Consider the following 22,885-nt stretch of genomic DNA (forward strand, 5'->3'; position numbering starts at 1 on the left):
TGAGGCTGGGCCAAGGAATTACTGTTGGAGATGATGTTCCACATCAGGCAACTCTGGCAGGGGGCCTGTGGTTACCCCTCACCCTTGTGAGGCAGAGAGTGATGGGTCCTGCTCTCCTGCCATCAGGACACTGCTCAGTTTGTGCTTTACTTGGTGTAGTGGCTTGAGGGAACTGGGATGCATTTGGTGCTTTCTGAGCTCTAGAAAGCTCTGCTGTCTAAGATCCAGGCTGGAGGCAGCTGGGTTGGCAGCCCTGCACAGGCCTCTCACGTCTCCTCTGCCAGCAGCACCATTATGGTGCTGCTTAGCATCTCTGGGCACAGAAATGCTGCTGGAAACACAGATCTCCTCCTCTGTAATTCCTCCCTTTTAGTTCCTCCTTTGAAGTGGAGCTTTAGCTCTTAATATGGTAAATTCTGGGATGTGTAAACATAGGTATGTCCACATACTGTTAGTAAGGCTCCTGGGGCAGCTCTGTGATTGCTCCACAGGGAATGTGTCTCCCAGGGATGCTCAGAACTGGCTCTGGCTGTGCTGGAAATGGTGAAGCAGGTGTGGTGTGGGGAGTGACTGCAGATCTCTGGGACTAAGGAGACTGCTGGCAAGGGCTGGGATGTGTTGTGGGGTGCAGGGGAAAAGCAGTTTGGGATTGCACAGAACTTAATGGCAGGAACCAGAGGTAGGATAAGAGAGTCTAGTGACTTGGGGAGGACCAAGAGTACAGGGGTAGGAGGGGAAAGGGGGTCAGGTGTGTGTAGGAAGATGACTGCTCGGTGTGTTTGGCCATTCCCTGCCCTAGTGCAGCCTGTCCTGGCTGCACAGCAGCTGGAGTGGGACTGTGACCTCAGGGGCTTTTGTATCCTGGGCAGTCTGAGAGCCTAAACATGGCTGCTGCAGCATCTACATGGATTTTACTTGCATTTTACATGTATTTGCACTGGTGGACTTCCCTTCTGTCTAGCCAGAGACAGGAGCAGGTTGGGGCTGTCCTGGTTCATGTGACTAGCCATGTTTCTGTCCCTACGAGTGGGATGTGTGTCTTCTATGTCTGCTGGGCACACATCTCCAGCCTTGCTGCCACTTGGATCTGGGGCCATGGAGTAGCAACCTCACCACTCTTGGGCTGTTGCATCCCGACAATGTCTTTTCTTCTGGCATGCAGCAGCTGGGCTTGTCAGGGGCTTCAAATATGTGTTCCCACCATCAACATCTAACAAATTTTATGGCTTCTTTCCATTTTTATAGGAAAAACCATCACCCTGATCCAGACATTGAAACTCATCAACTGATGGGACAAAGAGCTGAGACACTTGGCTGTACTAGGACACTTAAACATAGGGTTTAGCCAAAGAATATTTCCCCACTGTGGAGGCTTAAACTTGCCAAACCCTGTAGCATTCTTGGGAGGCTTTTCTATCCCTCTTCTCCATTTCCAGATTTCCACACATCATGGTATTCTTTTTGACTTCTTTTGCAAGCTAGCTCTCGCTCTGCCTTCGCTTCCCCTATGCTTTGGTGTGGGTCCCTGGCGTGAGCTGCTGCCTGTGGGCTGGTTCTGCACCTCTGCCTCCAACTGCTGCTGGGAGGCTCCTCTTGGAAGTTGTGACTGACCTGCTTTTTCTCTCTCTTCCACTGTATCTCTTTCCCTCCAACCTGTCTCCCGCGTTCTCCGTTCTCCCCCTCCATCCCTGCAGGTTCATCATGCCTAGTGGCATATAAAAAGACGCCACCTCCCGTCCCACCTCGGACCACGTCCAAGCCGTTCATCTCTGTCACTGTGCAGAGCAGCACTGAGTCAGCCCAGGACACCTACCTGGACAGCCAGGACCACAAGAGTGAGGTCACCAGCCAGTCGGGGCTCAGCAATTCCTCAGACAGCTTGGACAGCACCAGGACACCCAGCGTCACCAGGGGCAGCGTCGTGACTCCGGCCAGAGACACTCCAGAGTTACCTCAGAAAAATGCAACTTTGAAAAGTGACAAAGGGACTCTGACTAACGAAGAGCCTAAAGTGGAGAATATCCCCAAAAGAAAGCTATCATCTATAGGAATACAAGTATGGAATAGTTTGCTCTCCTTTGTCCCAAGGAATGTCCTTGCCCCATCCATTTGGCATGTGCCTTTTCTGTGACCAGGTGTTCATCTGAGCTCACTTAGAATAGCAAGGGCCACTCACTGCCTTGCCTGTGTTCCCAGATAGCAGCACTTTGCCTCGACAGCCCAGAAAGGACTAAGCTCTTTTAGTACAAATTTAAAATATTTTCTAGAGCAGAGGGTCCATGTTAAGCAGGTGACTCCCTCTGAAGAGGCCTTTTGCTGCTGGTCTGCCTGTGCCCTGTACTCTGTATTGCTTCCAGTCAGTCTGCTCCTTATCCACCATGGTTGTAGGGATAATTCTTCCCTGAGAGGTGGGCCCTTCTGCTTGATGTCCATGTGGGGAGGGCTGCTGCAATCAATGGAAATGAGCTGTGGATAACACAGTGAAATGAGAACCCAGTGAGTAGTGTAAATCTGTGTTTTAGTCAGCAAAATGCATGCTCTGGGGCTGTGCCCCCCTCTGGGACAGGTTTCTCAGTTACACGTAGCTGTGAGCTCTGGTTCTGTCCCAGGTGCAGGGGAACTTGGGCAGCTCCAAGTGCAGGATCTGAGCTTTGAGCTGCTTTGTGTGTGCTGAACGAGTTCTCCATCAGCTTTACAGCAAGGCCAGCTCAGTACAGGTGACAGTGAAGGACTCTCTGCAAGGCTGGTGGGGCAGAACACCTGAAAGTCAGTGAGGGAAAAGAAACATACTGAAGAGGCTGACTGCCTTCCACTGCTTTTCATTTTCTGAGCTGGTTCTTAAGTCACCTGGATTTCTTTCCTAAAACCTTCTAACCCTCTTATCCAGAGCCATGGAGGGTGTCAATCCCTGGGAGAGAGGCTTTGCTGTCAGTCTCAATCACCTCGCTGTCCTCCCTTGAATGCCATGGTCCCTGACTGTGTGGGATGGCGCAGGGATGCAGCCCCAGCCCTGCAGAGCCCAGGGCTCCTGGCACAGGTGGTGGCAGCAGCCTGGCAGGACACAGCCCTGCTCCTGACGTGGGAGCAGAGCTGAGCAGTAGCCTGGTGCCTGTCCTTAGCCAGCCCTCCTGTGTGGTGTCAGCATGCTCTGTGTGTGCAACTTCTGGTCTACTAACATGGATTCCAGCCACAAGTTCTTGTGTCTGTTTTTGTCTGTATTTTTTCTTTTTTTTGTTCAATAAGGTTGACTGCCTTCAGCCAGTGGCAAAAGAGGAGCCTCCTCCACCAGCCACCAAATTCCAGTCCATCGGGGTGCAGGTAGAGGACGAGTGGCGGTAAGTGAGACGCAACTTGCACGGTTTCCTTTTTTTTTAAATTGTGCCTCCCCCACTTATGCTTAGACCTTCTTCCCTGCTTTGTGCCAGTGAGTAGTGTTGAATGGGGCCCATGGAGAGTTCTTCCTCCACAGTGCACACCTGCTGCAAAAAGCATTTGTTCTCTAACAGCTAAATCAATGGGAGCTTGAAATTAAGTCAAAAATTTAAAAATTCCAAGCTGTAATTGTAGTCATGCGTCAGCCCTCTCGTCTGAACGACCGGCTGCAGTAAGCAGGCAACCTTGTAATTCTGTCTGAGTGTATGATGTGTCTGTGTGTGTGAGAGGGGCAGGGAGAGGCTCTGCTGTGGCCATGGATTTTGCTGTCAGTGTGGAAGGCCAGCCAGGCTGTGCTCTGCTATTGAACAACGGCTTTTGATCCCTGCAGAAACAGCCACTCTCGCAGCATGTCCTCCAAACAGGACACAGACTCTGACACACAGGAGCCCAATAACTCCAGCTGTAAATCATCTGAGAGAAGCCTCGCTGAGTGCCCCCAGCACAACAACTCTGTTGGTGTTGATGCCTCCACCAGGCAACCAGCCAAGCCCTCACAGATTAAGAGAAACCTCTCCTATGGAGAAAACAACGACCCAGCCCTGGAGCCTTCTTCTCTCCCTCCTCCTGACCCCTGGCTCGAGAGCTCCTCCACGTCGCCGTCGGAGCCGGCGCAGCCGGGGCCCTGCCGGCGGGACGGCTTCTGGTTCCTGAAGCTGCTGCAGGCAGAGACCGAGCGCCTGGAGGGCTGGTGCCGCCAGATGGACCAGGAGACCAAAGAGAACAATCTCTCTGAGGAAGGTGGGTGTGAGCAGCAGCCCAGCAGCTCCTCTCTCAAGAAGGAATTGGAGCTGAGTATTGGGGTCACTTAAATTGTGGCTGCCCATCTCTGGAAGTGTCCAAGGCCAGGTTGGACAGGGCTTGGAGCACCTTGGTCTAGTGAAAGGTGTCCCTGCCCATAGAATGAGATTAATTCTAAGGACCCTTCCCTCCCACAGCATTCTGGTGTTCTGTGAAATTGCTGACAGCCCACAGAGCCAGAGCATTAGGATGGGATAAGGAATGCTTTTTCCTTGGAAAGGGTAATATAGCTTCCCGTAGAAAATGGAGTACAACATAATGCTGTGATGCAGCATGAAAGATGTACAGAGCATGGTGTGGCTTCTGACCATTCAAAACGGCTAAAAGCTTAAATGGATTTAATCTTAAAAAAGGTTAAATGGGGAAAGCTCTCAGGGAAGCTGTGGGATCTCTCCCTGCCTTACCCATTATTCTTAAATAGGCAGGAGAAACCTTAGCTGGCAGTGGGACAGAAGGAACACAACTTTGGAACTTGTTTGCTCAGTTCAGTTGATGAGCTGTCTTTATAGCAGAGAAGAGGTTTCTTCACATGGGAAAGCCTCACTGAATTCATGCTGGGTACACCAAAAGCATGAAACAAGGAACACAAGGCAAGTTGATTTTTATGGGGTTCAGTCCCAGCTGGGCTTGTTCCTCTATTTTCAAATGCCTTGGCAAAACCTGGGCTTTTTGTAGGGAATTATGTCTCTGGTGCACATAGAGTGACAGGAGTGGGTGTTGAGGCTGCAAAGGGCAGGATCTTTTTGTGGAGCCTGCTTTTGATGTTTTTAAAGCCTGAGAAAGGTGAAACAAAGGTGAGGCTCAGTTTTAGCTCACTGTCACTGCTGAGTCTCCAGAAGCTAATCCCTAATCTGATTCCCTGAGGTGCTGCCTGGCAGGGAATCTCCCTGCCTCAGGGCTGGCCTGGCTTGACCTGTGGCAAGAAAAGATGGCAAGAACTGCATGGCATTGTTCTGTGTGCCAGGAGCAGGCTGCTTGATTGTGTAACCACAGCCTTGGTGGGTGGGAGAGCCCAGGGTGTGCTTGTCCAGCCAGATCTCCTGAGCAGGCTCAGGGGCAGCAGCAGAGCAGGGACAGGACTCAGGTGGTTGCTGTTGGTGATGCAGCTTGCAGGCACATGGGGCTCTGAACCTGCCTCTGGGAGGGAAAAGCCCAGAGTGTATTTTCTCTAATGAGCAGAGGAACAGGTCCATGCCTAGAGGCTGCTTGGAAAAGCCATTAAGAGCAGCATAAAGTCCTGGATGTTAATCCCTGCTGGTACAGGGAGGCTGGAGAGTGGTCCCTGTGTCACCTTTCCCCTGGACAGGGTTGGGAGAGCAGGCTGGGATGTCTAAGTAGGTGCCAGCAGACCTCTCTGAGGTGGTGCTGGTGGCTTCTCTTGAGGGGCTAAGGGCTGTTTGAGGAGCTCTCTGCCAGCTTGGATATTGTAATGTCCTCAGCCAGGTCTGTGTTTGGCCTGCCAAAAGGAACAATGGCAGACAAATGTAGTTTCAAAACATCTTGTTCCTGAGAGCAATTGATGCCTTGAGGATCTCTGAAATTTCTTTTCTGATGACTTAGGTGTTTGCTACAATTAATAGTCTGCTCAACTCGGGTCGTTTTTCTTCTTTTTTTTTTTTGGTCCCCCACAGTCCTAGGAAAAGTGCTGAGTGCAGTGGGCAGTGCACAGTTACTAATGTCACAGAAGTTCCAGCAATTCCACGGCCTCTGTGAGCAAAACTTGGTGAGTCTGGATCTCTTTTTCCTGGTTTCTGAGAGGATGCCTCTCTTTCAACAGCACTACAAGGACTTGGTCAGGTGTTAACAGGCTGCAATCCTTTGTGAAAACAAAGCCAGTGCAGGCACAGCCTGCAGTGCCAGCCAGGGGAAGGCTGGGTTAGCACAGAGGTGCCTGCTGCTTCTGAAGGGCGTTTTGAGGCAAACCCCTGAGGCTAGGCCAGATAGGGGAGACAGTTTGAAAAGTCTGCCCTTGACCACACATGCTCTCTTTGCATGTGTGGCTGTTGACACTGTCCCCAGGTCACTGGGAATTGATCTCTGAAAGGGAATGCAGGGGTTTGCCCTTGCTCGGAGCTGACTTGACCTAATGGGGATTGATGGAATCTCTGGTTTCATTTTCCCCTCAAGCCTTATGGTAATATGGATTTTGCAAACTTCCTCAGAGGTGAATTCCCCTTTAGATGTAAAATAATCTTCAAGAGACTTGAGGAGCAGGAGCGGGTAATGTGCTGATCCCAGCTGAGCAGCAGCACCAGCAGAGCTTTGTGTGAGCTGCTCAGATCTGATCCCATGCTTTCCAGGGTCTGTGGTGGTGGTTCAGCAGTCTGGGAACTGGAAAAACCCTGTTCTTGGAAGAAACCTAAGCTACTTAAAATTTTTCAACCCAGCCTGAGAAGTACTGATGCTTTCAGGTTGTTTTGGGCAGAAATGTAGCAAAATAATTTTGCTCATGAAAGGTCAGTTTGGCTCCTTGAAGTGCTGCACATCCAAGCATCAGAGCTGGGTATCCATTTCTATTATTTCCCCTCCCTGAAATGGGGGTCTCTGTGTAAGAAACCAGTGATGTCACTCTGATTGCCACACTGGGCATCTGCTTTTGGAGGTTCCTGCTGTGGGGTTACTGCCAGCACTGGGTGTCTGGCTCAGGATTACTCAGCTGTAAGGCGGAATGCAGTCAGGACCTGCTTCCTGAGCTTGGCAGAAATTATTTGGGCTGTAAATGATAGCTTTGTGTGTCCATGCTCAGGACCAATGTCTCCTGTGGGTTCTCACTGGGTTTGGTTGCAGGCAGACATAAAAGGGGTGAAGGTGCTGTGCACACTGCTCTGCTGAATATGTTCTTTCTGAAATGGTGTTTTTAATGCTCCCCCTTCTAGAACCCTAATGCCAATCCCAGACCCACAGCCCAGGACTTGGCTGGATTTTGGGATCTCCTCCAGCTTTCCATTGAAGACATCAGCATGAAGTTTGACGAGCTGTACCACCTCAAAGCTAATAGCTGGCAATTGGCAGAGACACCGGAGAGAAAGGTGAGTGAGGGGCACTGGGGAGTGGCCAGAGCACCTTGTACACATTTCGGGTACACGAGGTCTGGTTTTGTCTGCAAACAGGTGCTCCCAAGGGCTTTTGTCATCCTGCACTTGTAATCTCACAGCCTCACAAGGCACCAAGGCCATTTCTCTTGAGTAATAGTGGGAACAGTTTTGTGCAAGGGGAAAAGGTGTTGGATGGAGAGAGCTTGGAGTAGTGAGCAGTGTTGCAGGGGCCTCAAGTGTTCCTAGTACTCTGTGGATGGATTTAACTATCCCTTGTGCCCAAGTAATGTGAAAAACAACTTGAACCTTTGGAAAGTGCAGGAGAGGTGTCCTGGCTCTGCCAGTAAGGGTAGGGAGGACCGTGGCTCAGGGCATGGTGGCTTATTAAAATTTTGCAGCTCCACATCAAGTTGTCTTCGTGCTGCCTGTGCTGTGCTCTGAGCTACAGCTGAAGCAGACAATCTCTGAACTCCAGGTCACTCCAGAAAAACCCTGTACCATAGAAGCTGCGTGGAGGGGAGGGTTAGGATAACAGGAAAAGGTTCTTCCCCAGGGGGTGCTGGGTACTGCCCAGCCTCCCCAGGGAATGGACATGGCCCCAAGACTGCCAGAGCTCCAGGAGCGTTTGGACACTGCTCTCAGGCACAGGATGTCCTGCAGCTGTCCATGCAGTGGGTGGACTCAATGACCCTGGTTGTGGATCATCAGCCCCTGGACTATGGACTCCCATCGGCATCCCTGCCATGGCAAGGGATGGAACTGGATAATCTTCCAGCCCAGACCATTGTTGTGGGTCCCTTCTCATTCAGGACATTCTGTGATTCCGTGAAATGCAAAATGGCTCCTGGTGGGAACAGGGGCAGTTGATGTTGAAGGGTTCTGGCTGCAGAGCTCCTCTCCCCGACACCGTTCTAGTCCCTCTGACAAGGCCCCAGCGGGGCCGAGCCAGCACCCAGCTGCGCATGTTTATATCAGGTCTGTGTTTTTCCTTACTGTCTCCCTGAAGGAAGAGAAGAAACCACCCCCTCCAGTGCCAAAGAAGCCGGCCAAGTCCAAATCGCAGCTGAGCCGGGACAAAGGCTCTGACTCGGACAAGCAGCGGCAGGAGGCGCGGAAGCGGCTGATGGCAGCCAAGCGCGCGGCCTCCGTGCGGCAGAACTCGGCCACCGAGAGCGCCGACAGCATCGAGATCTACGTCCCCGAGGCCCAGACCCGCCTCTGAGCCCAGCCACGGCCAGCCCGTGGCTTTTATAAGTCATTAAATGGGAAAAAAAATGGTTCTCTTGAAACTAGTGTGATTTATTCAGTCTAGAGACAATGAGCCATCCTTGAAAAGGGCTCCTGAGTTGGCTTTTTTCTCTCTCAGCTTTAAGTAATGAAGATTTTAACAAAAAAAAAAATACAAAAAAAAAAAAAAAAAAAAAAAAAAAAAGTAAAGAAAAAATGCCCCCTCGTTTTCTCCCCAGCTGTGGTGTTGCTGAATGGACTGGACAGACTCTTGGGAACTCCAGCCCCTCGACTTGGATCTTCAGTCTTTTTACTTGTTCTATCTCATGAGAATTATTAGCTTGTTTACAAGAAGAGGACAAGAAAACACAAAGCCTTGAGCACTTGCCATGCTGTGTTCTTCCTCCTCCTCAGATCTGTTCTGCCTTTCTCATCCTTTATTTTTCCCTCCTCCTGCTGCCGTTCTCCCACCCTTTGCATGGTTTTGGTTCCCGTGTCCGGACCCCCCTATCCCCACAGAGAATACCTGTGGTGTGTCACTCCTGCTGCCCTCTCCAGCCAGCAGCCTGCTGGGCTTTGTGTTCTTGGGGTGGGGATGCTGGAGCAGGGGAGGACGGGAAAAGGGGCCCTATCCTTGGCTTGTTGGAGGGAGAGGACACCAGGGCTGTGCAATGTGGGGTTGAAGTGCAGCCCAGAAACAAAATGTGCAATAAACCTGGCGCGGGGGATCCCGAGAGCTGGACCCCGCTCCGGGCACAGGAGCAGAGCTGGAGGAGCACAGAGCATGAGCCACATCACTTTGATTTCCCTCCTCTTCCCGTTCCCACACCGTTGTCCTTGGCTGGCTGGTGGAGAGAGGAGCTGCTGCAGCGGGGGCTGTGGGGTCACCGTATCCAGGAGGAGACAGGAGGGTGTACATATGCACATATACACTTAGTAGTACCTGTATAGTAATTCCTACACACGGATCCTGCCCACGCCGCCGTGGGGGTGGGCAGATGTATAGCATATATTTTTACATGTACTATATCTAGATGTGTGTCCAAGTGTGTGTAAAAATATATACCCTGTGTGTAAGCAGATGACTATTTTTTCCTTATCTTCCTGCTCTCTGGGTAGAGGAAGGACTGCTAAATATTTTTTAGCCCATTTTTTCTTCCCCTTTGTAGGTCTCCTTTCTGGTCTGGCTCCTTGGAGCCAGAGCTGCCACCCCCTGATTCTTTGCCATCCTCTCACACAGAAGGTTTTTGTCCCATTCTGAGGGATCTCGCTGGGGATTTTTTTTTTTTTTTTTTTTTTCCCTCTTCACACGTTTGAACAAGTTGGGAGATTGTGCGCTACTGTCACGGGGGTGGAGGTGGAATCCCAGTGGTTTCAGTGAGAATGTTGGTGATCCAGAAGGCAAAAAATAAATAAAAGTGAAATCCTGAATGATGCCTGCTGCCTGTTGTGTCCTGGCTGGGGCTGTCCATGAACACTTCTCTAAGGTCTCTGTCCCCAGCCATTGAATTCCCAAAGCTTGGGCTGGAGGTGGGGGTCAGGCTCTGCTCCCAGGGGACAAGGGGAAGCAGCCTCAGGTTGCTCCAGGGGAGGTTTACATTGGATATTGAGGGAAAGTTCTTCATGGAAAATGTGGTCAGAGCTGCCCAGGGCAGGGGGAGAGTCCCCAGCCCTGGAGGTGTTGGAAATTTCTGTGCAGATGGCACCTGGGGGTGCGTGGGCATGTCGGGGTTTGGCAGCAGCTGGGACACATCTGGGAGGCCTTTCCCAAACCTAAAGATTCCGTGGGGGCAGAGACTTTGTTGGGTTGCACTGTCGGATTTCAGGGTGGATGCAGCTTTAGGGATCACTGACAGAGTAAAGGGGAACAACAATGAAAGTGGGAGCACCAAGAGTTAATTTATTTACTTTATAATTTACTCTTCCCAGCTGCTGCTCACAGAGGGGTCAAACTATCCTTGCTGCAATGGGCTGGGCTAGCTCATAATATTGATGTTCTTATATAATATGGATTTGTATATATATATGTGTATATATTTTAACATGTAAGTAAATTTATGAAGCTGTAAAAATTAATGTTAACATGGTTTTCATACAGTTTTTTATGATTAATACGATATTTTAAAATCCTCTACATATATTAAGATACATATACAAATACAGAGGTAGTTACATCTATATGCATATACATGCAAATATGTGTAACACATGCACAAAAATGTGTTATACCTATTTAGACATGCCTTTTATAAATATAAATATTTTAGAAATATAAATATTTTAGAAGTATTTGTTGCAGATATTTAGCACCCTTTTTGTCAATAATTTCACACTCACTCCTTCGAGCCACCTGTTTATTCTGAGCCCAAAGAATGCGGGCAGCCAATCACGAGGCTGCATGAGATCACGTGGGAATAGTGGTGTCACGAGATGGCTGCCTGCCAATCACAGCGCAGCATGACGTTTAGCAAAATGGCTGCGCCCTGCCATAAGATGGCGGGTGAAACAAAATGGCCGCCCCCAGTGGCTACAAAGGGCGAGGCCTTGTGTCACAATGCTTCCGGGCCCTGCCAACCAATCACAGGCCAGTACGTGCTGCTGAGGCCAATGGCCGTGAGGCTGTTGCCAGGGGGCGGGGCTTGTGGGGTGGTGGGCGTGGCCTCCCCTTCCTTCGTGCCTTGCTCGGGCGGGGTTCGAGCGCACCGCGCTGTCCCTGTCCCTGTCCCTGTCCCTGTCCGTGTCCCTGTCCGTGTCCCTGTCCCTGTCCCTGTCCCTGTCCCTGTCCCTGTCCTGTCCCTGTCCTGTCCGTGTCCCTGTCCCTGTCTGTGTGTCCCTGTCCCTGTCCCTGTCCTGTCCTGTCCCTGTCCTGTCTGTGTTCCTGTCCTGTCCCTGTCCCTGTCCTGTCCGTGTCCGTGTCCGTGTCCGTGTCCGTGTCTCTGCCCTGTCCCTGTCCGTGTCCCTGTCCCTGTCCTGTCCTGTCCCTGTCCGTGTCCCTGTCCCTGTCTCTGCCCTGTCCCTGTCCGTGTCCCTGTCCTGTCCTGTCCCTGTCCCTGTCCCTGTCCTGTCCGTGTCCCTGTCCTGTCTGTGTTCCTGTCCTGTCCGTGTCCCTGTCCCTGTCCTTGTCCGTGTCTGTGTCCATGTCCGTGTCCGTGTCTCTGCCCTGTCCCTGTCCCTGTCCGTGTCCCTGTCCCTGTCCTGTCCTGTCCTGTCCCTGTCCTGTCCATGTCCCTGTCCTGTCTGTGTCCCTGTCCGTGTCCCTGTCCCTGTCCCTGTCCCTGTCCTGTCCGTGTCCCTGTCCCTGTCCATGTCTCTGCTGTGTCCCTGTCCTGTTCCTGTCCTGTCCATGTCCTTGTCCATGTCTCTGCCATGTCCGTGTCCTGTCCCTGTTCATGTCCTTTTCCATGTCTCTGCCCTGTCCCTGTCCTGTCCTGTCCCTGTCCATGTCTCTGCTGTGTCCCTGTCCTGTCCCTGTCCTGTCCATGTCCCTGTCCATGTCTCTGCCATGCCCGTGTCCTGTCCCTGTTCGTGTCCGTGTCCGTGTCCTGTCCCTGTCCCTGTCCGTGTCCGTGTCCCGGCTGCAGTCCCGCACTCTCCGGCGCCAGGAGCCGCTCCCGGCTCTTCCCGCGCCTTCCCCGGGCCCGGCCCGGCCATGCAGGGCCCATTCCCGGAATCCCCAGGAACGCGCCGCTGGCTCGGCCCGGCCCAGCCGCTGCTGCCGGCTGCCCGTGCTGCACCGGCACCACCCGGCCCGGCCACGGTGGAGCGGCTGCGGGGAGCATCCCGGAGCCTCACCCACTCGTGGGCAGCGCTGGCAGTGACGGAGGAGTTGGACCAGTAGGAAAGGCTGGGAGAGCTGAGAGTGCTCATCCTGGAGAAGAGAAGGCTCCAGGGAGAACTCAGAGCCCCTTCCAGTGCCTAAAGGGGCTCCAGGAGAGCTGGAGAGGGACTTGGGACAAGGGATGGAAACGGCTTCACATTATCAGAGATGAAGGATACCTGAGATATTGAGAAGAAATTCCTCCCTGTGAGGGTGGTGAGGCCCTGGTACAGGTTACCCGGAGAAGCTGTGGCTGCCCCACCCCTGGAAGTGTCCAAGGCCAGGCTGGACATGGCTTGGAGCAGCCTGGGACAGTGGAAGATGTCCTTTCCCATGGCAAGGGGCTGTGCCTTAATGGTCGTTACGGTGTTTCCAACCCAAACCACTCTGCAAAGTACGAGAGTATCACATTAATGAGGCTGTTCTGTGTGCCTGGGTCAGAGCCCAGGGCCTGGGGGGCTGCAGGGCTGGGGGTCCCTCTGGAGGACCCCTCCCAGCACCAGTAGCCCCAGCTGATGCCCCGGCAGGCAATGGAGGTGGGTGTGGGGGGAGGTCAGAGCAGTGCCTCCCCCCTGTGCCCCATGCTGTCCCTTGGCACCATGTCCTGAGCTCCCGGGAGCTGCTGGTCTCTGCTGGAGCTGCCAGGGGATCCCCAGGCCCTGCTGGAGACATGGACCCCCGTGTGCAGCTCAGGAGCTGTGAGGTGCTGCCTGGGGCCACAGGAGGAGCAGCAGAGTCCCCAGCTGTGACCCCCTGTCACAGTGCAGATCCCTGAGCTGGGCTGACGAATCCTGGCCTGGCTCTGGCCCCCCACTCCCCATGGGAATGTGCCCCATCCCACATCTCTCACCCTGAACACAAAGCCCCTGCAGCTCATGGAGAGTGGGGGACACCCAGGTGCTGTTCAAGGGTGGCCCAGGGGTTTCTTCTGGGGATGGAGAACCAAGTGGGGTACCCACAAATGACACAGCTCACTGTGACACACAGCTCATATTTAAAAATAACAACCAAAACTAAAAAACCCTTTTATTTGACAATAGAAAAACAAACAAAAAGATATTTACAGTAGTTTGTTATTTCTCCATAAATTTAATTCCAATAACTTCTGCCCTCCCAACTCTCTGGTCCATCTCAGGGCAGCAGCTCCAGCCCCTGGCACAGGCACAGCTCAGGGGAAGGAAACCACTTGGGTTTGACTGGGGCAAGAGAGCAGGAGGCGCTCCCTCCCCCTGGGTCAGGCACAGAGCTGCAGGGGGGTGACAAGGTGAGAGTCCCAAAACTGAGGACTTTCCCTGAAAAGGAGACAAAGGGCAAGCGAAGGCTGGACATAGAAATGGAGGTGGGTGTGAGAGGCACACGATGGGCACCCACCCACCCCAGTGCCCCCCGGCACTGCACAGGGCACCTGCCCAGGTGACGCTATTGAGAACCCTTCCCACAGCAGCCTGTCCCCAGCACCTTCCCTCTGAAGAAACGGGGGGTGGGAACACACCAGTCCCCGAAATCAGTGCTTTTCCCTTCCAGCCCCGTCCCCTCCGGTGGTCTCCCCACGCCCCGCAGAGCTCCCGGTCCTGCGGCTTTACCCCCTCAGTCAGCGCCTTATCTGGCTGATAACCGGGGGGATTAGCGTTCCTCGGGCCGGGCTCAGTCACTAAAGCCACTTCGCCCAGGGTCAGCCCGGAGCTGCCCCAGAGCCCCGAGCCCGCCGGGCCGTCCCCGTTTGTCACTAGAGGTCCCCAGCGCCGCACAGCCGCGCTGCGGGGCCGGGACACGGACCCGCATCCCCGTCCTGCGCCCGCCCCGCGCTGCACGTGCGGGACGCACACGGCCGTGCCCCCACCACGCCTCTCTCCAAAGGTTTTATGGAAAAAAATAAAAATAAAAAAGGAAATGAAGTCGGGTACAAAATTCACAGTCTCAGCTCTGCCCGGGCTTGGCCACGTGCTCAATACTCCGGGCACAGCGTGCACATATTCAGCATGAACTCAAGGGGAGCACGGGGAAGGTGTGGAAATGCTTACAGATTTAAAAAAAAAAAAAAAAAAAAAAAAAAAAATCATGTAATAAATCACAATTAAAGGGAAAATGTTTCAACAAAAAACTTGCTAAACAGCACCATAAGAGATTTCTATTGGCAGCATCCACAACAACCTAAAAAGGAAGAGGAGGGTCCTAATTTTTCCACGATAAAATGCCACAGACTCCATGTTTCCAGTTCATCTGTCCTTTGCCCTTCCGTGGGCAAGGCAGGCCCCCTGGCCAGTACCGGGAAACAGAAAATCACCCCAAAAACAAAAGGGGGGCTGGGGGGGGGGGGAAAGGTTGGCAAGGAGAAAGGAGATTTGGGAGACAAAGCTCTTCATCCACAGTCCTTCCACTGGCATTAAAAAAAAACAGGTTCTCTCTGTCTCCCTGAAGAAACGGTGCTGGCTGGATCCATGTTTGCAGGAGAGGAGATGATCAGCAGGTTTTCCAGGAGAGCTCCAGTGCCCGCTCCAGCCGTGCGGCAGGGACAGGGCACTGCCAGCGCCGGGGTCTGGGCACAGAACGGGGCACCGTGCTCGGCAGCCAGGGCATCTCCCACGGGAGGACGGCGGGGTGGGACCGGCCTTCCTCTGCCGCCTTGGCTGCCGAGAGACGCCAGAGCCCCCGGGGGCAGGAGCCGCTCCTGGGATGGGCTGTGGGGGTGCGGCAGAGGCCGGGAGGGTCGGGCCCCCCGGGGAAGGGCACCCTGCGGGACCCGGCCCGGGGCTATTTGGAGGCTCCGGGGGGCTCGGCGTGGGCAGCCACGGGCAGCTGCCCGCCCTGCCGCTGCCGCTCCAGCTCGGCCGCCTTCTGCAGGGCCACCTCCACCAGCAGCTGGAAGCTGCTGAAGTCGTCCCCGAAGAGCTCGGGGGGCGTCGGGGGCGGCGTGTTGAAGAGTCCGGGTGTGGGGCTGCCCGCCTCGGCCCGCGCCAGCAGGGTCAGGGTGCTGCCGCCGGGGCCCGCCCTGGGCACGGCCTCGGGCCCGGGCGGCTGCTCCCACTCGGGGCTGTGGGCGCTCACCACGGCCAGCGCCCGCCCCGGGTGGCACAGTACCTGCGGGCACACCGACATCGACAGCACCTTGGAGGCGCCCGCGGGCGGCACCACGAGCACCCCGGGGCCGGCGGCAGCGCCCCGCGGCACGGCCGCATCGGCGGCTTTGCCCCCGCGGCGGGAGATGGTGAACTGGTTGGGGTCCTTGCCGTCCTTGCGCAGCATGTCGGGGAGCAGGCGCCGCCGGGCGTTGATGAACCAGTTACAGATCTGCGAGGACAGAGGGGCGCGGCGGGGTCAGCCGGGGGCCGCAGCCCCGGCTCCATCCAGCAGCAGCTCCCACGCACCCGGACTACCGCAGGACCCCCCCTCAGCCCTGCACCTCCTTCCCGTGCGGCTCCCGAGGCACAGCTAGCGCCGGCACCCACGGAAACCCCGACACCGGCTGCTTCCTGCCTGGCACCGCCTGCCCGGGCAGCCCCTTCCTCCCCGTGCCCCGGCCCTGCCCGCCCCGCTGCGGGACCGCGCCCCGCGGCTCCTGCTCTCCGCGGGCAGGAACGGGCGCAGCCTGACAGCCCCGGGGCCGAGCCGCAGCAGCCCGGCCCGGAGCCCCGGCAGCTGCCGGGTTCTCAGCAGAGCTGCCCCCAGGGCAGTCGGGGCTCAGTGCTGTGCCCCCACTGCAGCCCCACAGGTTCCAGCTGCAGGCAGGTACAACACAGCTCCTGCCATTCCCCAGCCAGAGCCCACGGCATTGCACAGAGCCAGCTCGGAGCCCACACTGCAGGTCCCCGGCCTGGGGACAGATTTTCCTTCTCCAGGTGACCCATCCTGGAGCTCAGCCCTGTTTCCACGCTGCTGCCAAGCCAAATAGGAGCTGCCAGAGCAGACGGATGGCAGGAGAGCAATACAGATGGAAAACCTTAGAAACCATCAGGCAGTGGAGCTGCAGCCCTTCAGCCCCTAACAGAGCCAGGAATGGGGCAGCAGAGACACCTCTGCCCACGAGCAGGGTCACAACTCATGCTAAAAGCTCTCCCAAACAACTGTACAGCACAGAGGCTGCACATCTGGCAGTCCTTTGCCACTATTGAGCCTTGACCATGGATTGTTTCAGCATCTTTATATAAAATGCTGCATTTAAATAACTGCCTTCTTCCTAGAAAACAATTAAAAGAGAATAAATTGAGGGGGGGGGGGAAGTCTGATCTTTCCTAAATCAGCAGCTATGGAAAATATTTTCCCCAAGGAGAGAAAACTTGCCACAACTTCAGTCACAGCAGGATCTCAGTTGTTGCTTTTTTCTTTACGACAATATTTGGCATTAACCCTCAAATAGACCAGTTTTACTCCTTTTCTGTTCCAAACCCCTCCCTTGCCAGCCATAGCATAACAAGATCCTGTGATACTGTGGTCCCCTTGACACGATCCTGGCCATCCACCACTGTGATCCCCAACCAGAGAGATGGACTCCCAACAAAAAGCCCAACTCCTCAGTGCTGAGAACCCCCCAAAATCCTGCCTGTCCCCATCACCATGCTCCTTCCCGCATTCAGTTCCCATTGGAGAACGGGGCACAGAGATGGGGACACACAGCCACTCTCACAGCAGGCACTGTCACAGAGCTCTGGCTCTGAAGCAGTTTATTGGGTTTTAGTCCATCCCTTTCCCTCCCACCAGCACACCCCATTCTTTCCCTTTGGCAGTGTCTGTCCCCAGCACTGTAAGAGGAGCATCTCCTCCACAGGGAGGAAAAGCCCATCCATCCCACAGCAGGGCACAGGCTTGGAAAGTTGCTGCTGTCTAGGGAGCCTCAGTGGGAGCAGGTGCCACTTTCCTAGGGCTGGAATTCCTGCAAGGGAGGCACAGGGCTTCCTGCTCTCCCTGATCCATGGCTGCAGTGCACAGCTCCAGCTCCCCAGGCCACTGGAGCAGGCAGGGAGTGCACAAAGGAACAACTGGGGAGGTTGGCCAGTGGCTGTGGCAGAGCCCTGCATTCCAGAGGCTTTTTGGAGAGGTCAGATCAGCATCACAGACTGAACTCCACAGCCACACCATGGGGTGTCCCACTCCTCCACCCCAGCAGGCAGAGGGAGCATCCCCAGGGATTCCTGCTGCATCCCCTCAGGCTGCCAGAAACCTCTGTCCCGGCCCTCGGCTGGCACTGGGCAATGCCATCGGGCTGGGACCCCATGCGCAGTGGGTACAGGGGGCACTCGCTGGCTGTGGGGCCACCTGGGACAAACAGCAGCTGGCACACAGCAGGGCCACACCTCAACACGAGCCCACCCGTGTGCCAAACCCTCCCTGGTCCCACGGGGCTCAGGCCACTGACAGGCTGGCACCTGGCAGCCCGCCCGAGCCCTGGGCAGCTCCGTGTGCCGGGCACTGTCACGGAGCCTGGGCCAGGACCCGGCCGGTCCCGCAGCCCCGGGCCTGCCGCTGCTCCCCCGACCCTCAGCCTCCAGCCCAGCCAGGGGCTCCAGGCTGCCCCGGAGCAGCTGCTGGGCACGGTTCTGGGGCACAGCCAGCACTCACAGAAGCACGTTAACATTAAAAAGCAGGTTTGCCTTGCTGGCCAGGAAGAGGGGAAGCAGACAGCCCCTGCCCACACTCGGTGTCTGGGCTGGGACACTTGGCCAGGACTGCGCTGAGCCATGGGGAGAGGAGCCAGAGGTACAGAGGAAGCTCCAGGACAGGAGCAAACCTACTGGCCCTTGTCTGCTGCCCTGCACCCCACTGCACCCCAGACCCAGAGAACAGAGTGCAGCTCACACCCTGTCTGGCTGGGAGAGGGGGACAGGGCCCAGGGCACCAAGCCTGAGCATGGAGCACCGGGTCAGCAGCTGGGCAGGCTCCCCAGACACCCTAAACACAGGCAGGGACCACGCCAGAGTAGGAAGGACAAGCGCTGCTCACCCCCACTGCTGCCCAGGGCTCCTGCCTGAGCACCCACCACGGTGCCACATGGAGAACATCAGCCCACAGCTGGGATCAGGACAGGGAGACTCCTGGACAGGGCTCCCCTTAATGCAGCTGGTGTAACTGGGACCAGGTGGGCCAGCCAGCACTTAACAGCCCAGAGGATTCAAGTGCAGTCCAGCCTCTCCCTTCTGGTTAAAATCACAGAATATCCTGAGCTGGAAGGGATCCACAAAGATCTTCAAGTCCAACTCCTGGCCCTGCCCAGCCCCAGGGCTGTCCTCTGCCCAGCTCTGTGTGCAGGGTCATGCTGCTGGGAGTGTCCAGGGGAATAGAATAAAGCAGCATCCCGCAAAACCCTCCCACCTGTGCAGCTTTTACTGACGACAGGGTATTCAACCTGTCCCCACTTCAGTCCCTCCAGCTTCCGGCTCCAGCAGAGCTGGTCGCGGGGTCAGACGTCTCCCCAGAAAAGACCCTGCCTTCACACAGGTTCCTTTCCTTCCCCAGAATCCCTTCCCTTGCCTCCTCACCGTCCTTCAGTGGTGAATGAACCTAGCCTGCCCAGACTTTGGGATCCTCGGTGGGGTTCTCCTGTCCCACACCGCATGGCAGTGTCCCCAGCGGTGTCCCCAGCGGGCGGGGGCTGGCTCCTACCTGCAGCACGGAGAGGCTGGTCTGCCCCGAGAGGCTGAGCTTCTCCTGCTCCGAGGGGTAGGCGTTGAAGCGGTGCTCGTACAGCCAGTCCCGCAGGATCTTCACCGACTCCTTGGGGAGGTTGCCCCTTCTCTTCCTCTTGCATTGCGAGGGGTCAGGGGATGTGGCGCCGTCCTCGTCCCCCGGGTCACTGTCCGACATGGTGGAGCTGCCCGCGGGACCCCCCTGGCTGAAGCCTGGAGGGGAAACCAAAGGGAGCTTCAGGCGGTGTCCGGTCGGGGGAGGGGAAGGGGCCTCCCACCGACCTCCCCCCGCATCCAACGGGGGTCTCACCCCCTCTGGGCCCGCCGGGGGTTGAATCCCGAGGCAGAGATCCCGGGGGTGGGGGGGGGCGGGTCAAACGACCGGCACCGGCGGGACAACAGGGGCACCAAACGGAGCCCCGGGGGTGCGGAGGATCTCAGCGCACGCACGGGGCTCGGGTGCACTCGGGGTTCGGAGGGCACCGCAACGTGGGGGGGAGAAAAAAACAAAGCATGGGGTGGGGTGGAGGAGGGGAAGTTAAAAACAAAAACAATCTCAGCAAGAGAAAGAGGCCGGAGCTGGAGAGTGGGAGAGGAACCACGCGGGGTCATTGTGCGGCGGGGATGGAGGCGGGGGCGGCTGTCACGGGCCGGGGCTCGGCTCGGCGCTGCGGGCCGGGGGCTCGGCGGAGCGGGGGGCTGCGGGCCGGGTCCCGCCGCCCCTCCGGCCGCAACAGGCAGCGAGGGGCCGGGGCCGCCGCCACAAAGCGGGGCAGCGGCGGCCCCGGGCGGCGGGGCGAGAGAGGAGCCGGAGAGCGGCCCCCGCACTCCGCCGCCGGCCCCGAGCTGTCCCCGGCCGGGCAAACTCCGCCGTAACTCGGAGCTGCAGCGGGGGCGGGGGGCCCCGGCCGCAGCTCCCGCAAACTTCGGGAGCGCCGGCGCGGCCCGTCCCGCTCCGTCCCGCACAAAGGCGCGGGGCCGCCCCGCTCCCCCCGCGCCCCCCGGGATCCATCTTTGCGCTCACCCCCGGGCCGCCGCCGCCGCCTGGGCGCTCGCATGGGCCGCGCCGGGGTCTCGGTGCCGGGGCCGGTGCGGGGCCGTCCCGCGGCGGCGGACGGGCAGCCGGGCGCGGCGGAAAGTTTTGGGTGGGCGGCGGTGACAGATGCCGAGACAGAGTTCCCTTTGTTCCCGAGGAGGCAGGAACTCGCCGGGCCCCCCGCCCCCGGCCCCGGCCCCGGCCCGCCCGCCCCCGACTGTCACCGGGCACCGGGGCCCCCCCGCCCCGCCGAGCCCCCCCCGCCCCGCGGAGTCCCGGCCGGTACCTGGCGCCGGCGCACCCCCGGGCTCGGCCCCGCGGCCGGACACGGCCCCCGGCGGGAGGGGGCAGGGACAGAGGGAGCCCTGGAGCCCCCGCCCGGCCCCGCGGAGCTGCACCCGCACAGGGACCCAGCCATGGCACCCACGTGGGGACAGCCAGCCCTGGGGACATTCACCCGGGGACACCCACTTTGGAACTCTCACCCAGGGACATCCACGCAGGGGTGCCTCACAATGCGCTGCGCAGGTTCCTTCCCCCTGGCTGAATCCTATAACTGGGCCCCAGGGGTTACCGGTGTCTGTGGGCAGGGGACGGGGCAGGCCTTGGGACAGGAGCTGCAGGGGCAGGTGTGGGTGACAACTCTGGGCACCTCAGAGCACCTTGAAGTTCCACCAGTGCTTCATTTCGTCCTTAGCAGATGGGAAATCAGAAGCCCAGCACATCACTGCTCCCATGACAGAGGAAGGCGGTTCCAAGCAAAGGTGGTGACCGAGAAGGAACCAGGTGGAGGCCTTGCTGTGCCATGGCCATCAGGCTGGCCAAGGTCTCTGGATGCCCTTCTGCTCTCCCTGTGCCTCTCCATGACCACAGCAGAGCCCAAGGTCACCTTTGGAGTTTTGGAAATGAAAATTGCTCCGTTTATGTGCTGCTGGTCCAGGATTTGGTGAGCGTGAGATTTCCCTAGCACAGCTCTGTGTCCTTGTGTGGTGTGGGGCTGGATTGCACTGTCACTCTCTGCCACGTGCTCAGTGGAGCCCAAGGAGATGTGTCCGTAAGGGGTCCCCTCGAGCGGTGCCTTCATCAGTGGGAAGAAGAGAGAGGAGCTGCTCTGAGCAGTGGTGCCACATCCCAGCACCTGTGATGGATAAAGTGCCACCGCGGGAACCCTGTCCTGCAGCCAGCCCAGAGCCCTGCCCACTGAGACACCCCTGTCCTGGGGGGCATCTCTTGGGGAAGTCCTTTTCAGGTTTCCATCCCCCATCCTGGGCACATCCACATTCATCCCTGGCAGGCCAAGTACACGCGTGGGCATCCCCTGGGACCTGTGTGCTGTGAGGACACAGCACCCCAAACCTCACCGGATCGTGCTCCACCTCTCCGCAGAAAGACCTGGCTTGATGTCGCTCTGCCTCAGGGGCAGCTCCCCCCTCCCAGGCTCCACCACCTCTGTGCTGCAGCTCCCCTCCCTCCCCTCTTTGCTGCTTGCAGGGTAAAATATGGGAATCCCTTCATGTATTGAAAAAAGTTATAAACCCCCTCCTTTTATGGTCGATTTTTGGTCTGGGAAAAGCAGGATGTGTGGTGCAATAAGGGATTAAATAGCAAAAGGAAAAGGAGAACTCCTTAAATCATTTATTTTGTTGCTTCTAAATCTTCTATGACCTGAACTGTGCCCCAAGCTGCTATCGCTGCATTGATGCCAAGGCAGCAGGGCTGGTGAAGCACAGGTGGGTGTGGGGAGCCCTGGCAGCACCTCCCATCCTCTGCAGGGTCCCTCCGGGCAGGGAGCATCCCCAGCCTCCTCTCAGGCTGGCTCCTGCCCGCTGTGAACCAGGACCACCACCGGGAGGGGTGGGCTCATCCTGCCCGCTCTGCTCCCCCCGCAGCCGCGTGTGTGACGCCCCAGAGACCCCCAGAGACCCCCGGACTGCCCGGGCTGTGTCAGCCACAGTGCCCAAGCAGGACTGTCCTCCTGAGCAGTCTGCTTTTGCTCCCACCTTTTGGAAAATGCTGGTTTAGTCTTCTACCGAATTGAGACGAGCAGGAAATTGTTCCTGCGCTCAACCACCCGCCCAGAGCTGGGCCAGGAGCCACCCCCTAGTTCCCTCTACCTGCCTTTGCTCCCTGGACTGGTAGTGTGACAGCAACTTTGGAAAAATCCCATCGGGTGCCTGATGGAGCATGGAAGGAGCCTGAATCCCTGGGCAAGCCCAGCCTAGCACCCCAGAGATCTCCCGGCTGATGGGGAGTAAGGAGCCTCTGAGATGAGGGCCAGGGAAGGGGCTGAGATGCATCTCCCTGCCCTTCCCACTAGAGCTCGTCCGTGCTGAGCCCTGCCCGGGCCCATTGACATGATAATACTGTTAAACTTCAGCGATTTGAACGACAATCGGCCAACAAGAGCCTGAGGGGGAATGCTGGAAATCCAGAGGGATTCTGGGAACCCCAGGGTGATGCTGGAAATCCAGGGGAAGCTGAAACTCCCAGGGGAAGCTGGAATTCCCGGGGGGATGCTTGGATTCCCAGGGGGATGCTGGAATCCCCAGCCAGCCTCCCAGGTATGGACACTTTCCAGACTGGACTCTCCATCCTTTGCCCACCCTCTGATATTCAATCTGCACTTTTAGCACAGCAAATTGGATTTGTGGTTGGCTGTGCTGGCTGTTTGTTGCCACCCTGCCCCTGGGGCCACTGCTCCAGCAGCAGGTCCTGCTCCCTGCTCAGGGCCACTGGACCTGCTGCAGGCTGGGATTCCCCCAGCAGGACTGGTCCTGGGAGCTGGCTTCCAGCTGGAGCCCATCTTTTGGGCACTGCAGTCCCTCCATCTCCTCCTGCCCTTCCCACGGGGAAGCTCTGCTCTGATTCCTTCCTGGAGGCCGTAGGGCAGGACAGACCCCCTCAGCAGCCACTGCTGTAC

General features: G+C 56.9%; 2 protein-coding genes across 10 annotated transcripts in view; one reads left to right on the forward strand and one right to left on the reverse strand.

Annotated features, from left to right (window-relative positions):
* Nucleotides 1-9,926, forward strand: part of DLGAP4 (DLG associated protein 4) — a 146,444-nt gene extending 136,518 nt beyond the window's left edge. For all 9 annotated transcript variants that reach the window (XM_021536609.2, XM_021536615.3, XM_077787048.1 and 6 more), the window contains 6 exons: nucleotides 1,695-2,056; nucleotides 3,244-3,335; nucleotides 3,764-4,173; nucleotides 5,865-5,956; nucleotides 7,110-7,262; nucleotides 8,275-9,926. In XM_021536609.2, the coding sequence (XP_021392284.1) occupies nucleotides 1,695-2,056; nucleotides 3,244-3,335; nucleotides 3,764-4,173; nucleotides 5,865-5,956; nucleotides 7,110-7,262; nucleotides 8,275-8,490 (1,325 nt within the window). In that variant the 3' untranslated portion in view covers nucleotides 8,491-9,926. The remainder of the gene's footprint in view (nucleotides 1-1,694; nucleotides 2,057-3,243; nucleotides 3,336-3,763; nucleotides 4,174-5,864; nucleotides 5,957-7,109; nucleotides 7,263-8,274) is intronic.
* Nucleotides 9,927-14,935: 5,009 nt separating this feature from the next.
* Nucleotides 14,936-19,987, reverse strand: TGIF2 (TGFB induced factor homeobox 2). The gene is made up of 3 exons (XM_077787095.1): nucleotides 19,954-19,987; nucleotides 18,907-19,142; nucleotides 14,936-15,600 (listed from the first exon to the last, which is right to left on the reverse strand). The coding sequence occupies exons 1-3, from the start codon at nucleotides 19,985-19,987 to the stop codon at nucleotides 15,064-15,066; spliced, it is 807 nt and encodes a 268-aa protein (XP_077643221.1). The 3' UTR covers nucleotides 14,936-15,063.
* Nucleotides 19,988-22,885: the final 2,898 nt, after the last annotated feature.

Source organism: Lonchura striata, chromosome 17, assembly GCF_046129695.1.
Source record: "Lonchura striata isolate bLonStr1 chromosome 17, bLonStr1.mat, whole genome shotgun sequence".
NCBI classification, from domain to species: Eukaryota; Metazoa; Chordata; class Aves; order Passeriformes; family Estrildidae; genus Lonchura; species Lonchura striata.

Bases quoted from the DNA above. Each gene is read 5' to 3' on its own strand.
- TGIF2 (XM_077787095.1), bottom strand. From the start codon at position 19,987: ATGCGAGCGCCCAGGCGGCGGCGGCGGCCCGGGG. The intron at 19,143-19,953 runs GTGAGCGCAAAG...TTTCCCCTCCAG, and splicing joins GCGGCGGCGGCGGCCCGGGG to GCTTCAGCCAGGGGGGTCCC. The intron at 15,601-18,906 runs GTAGGAGCCAGC...CTGTCCTCGCAG, and splicing joins CCAGCCTCTCCGTGCTGCAG to ATCTGTAACTGGTTCATCAA.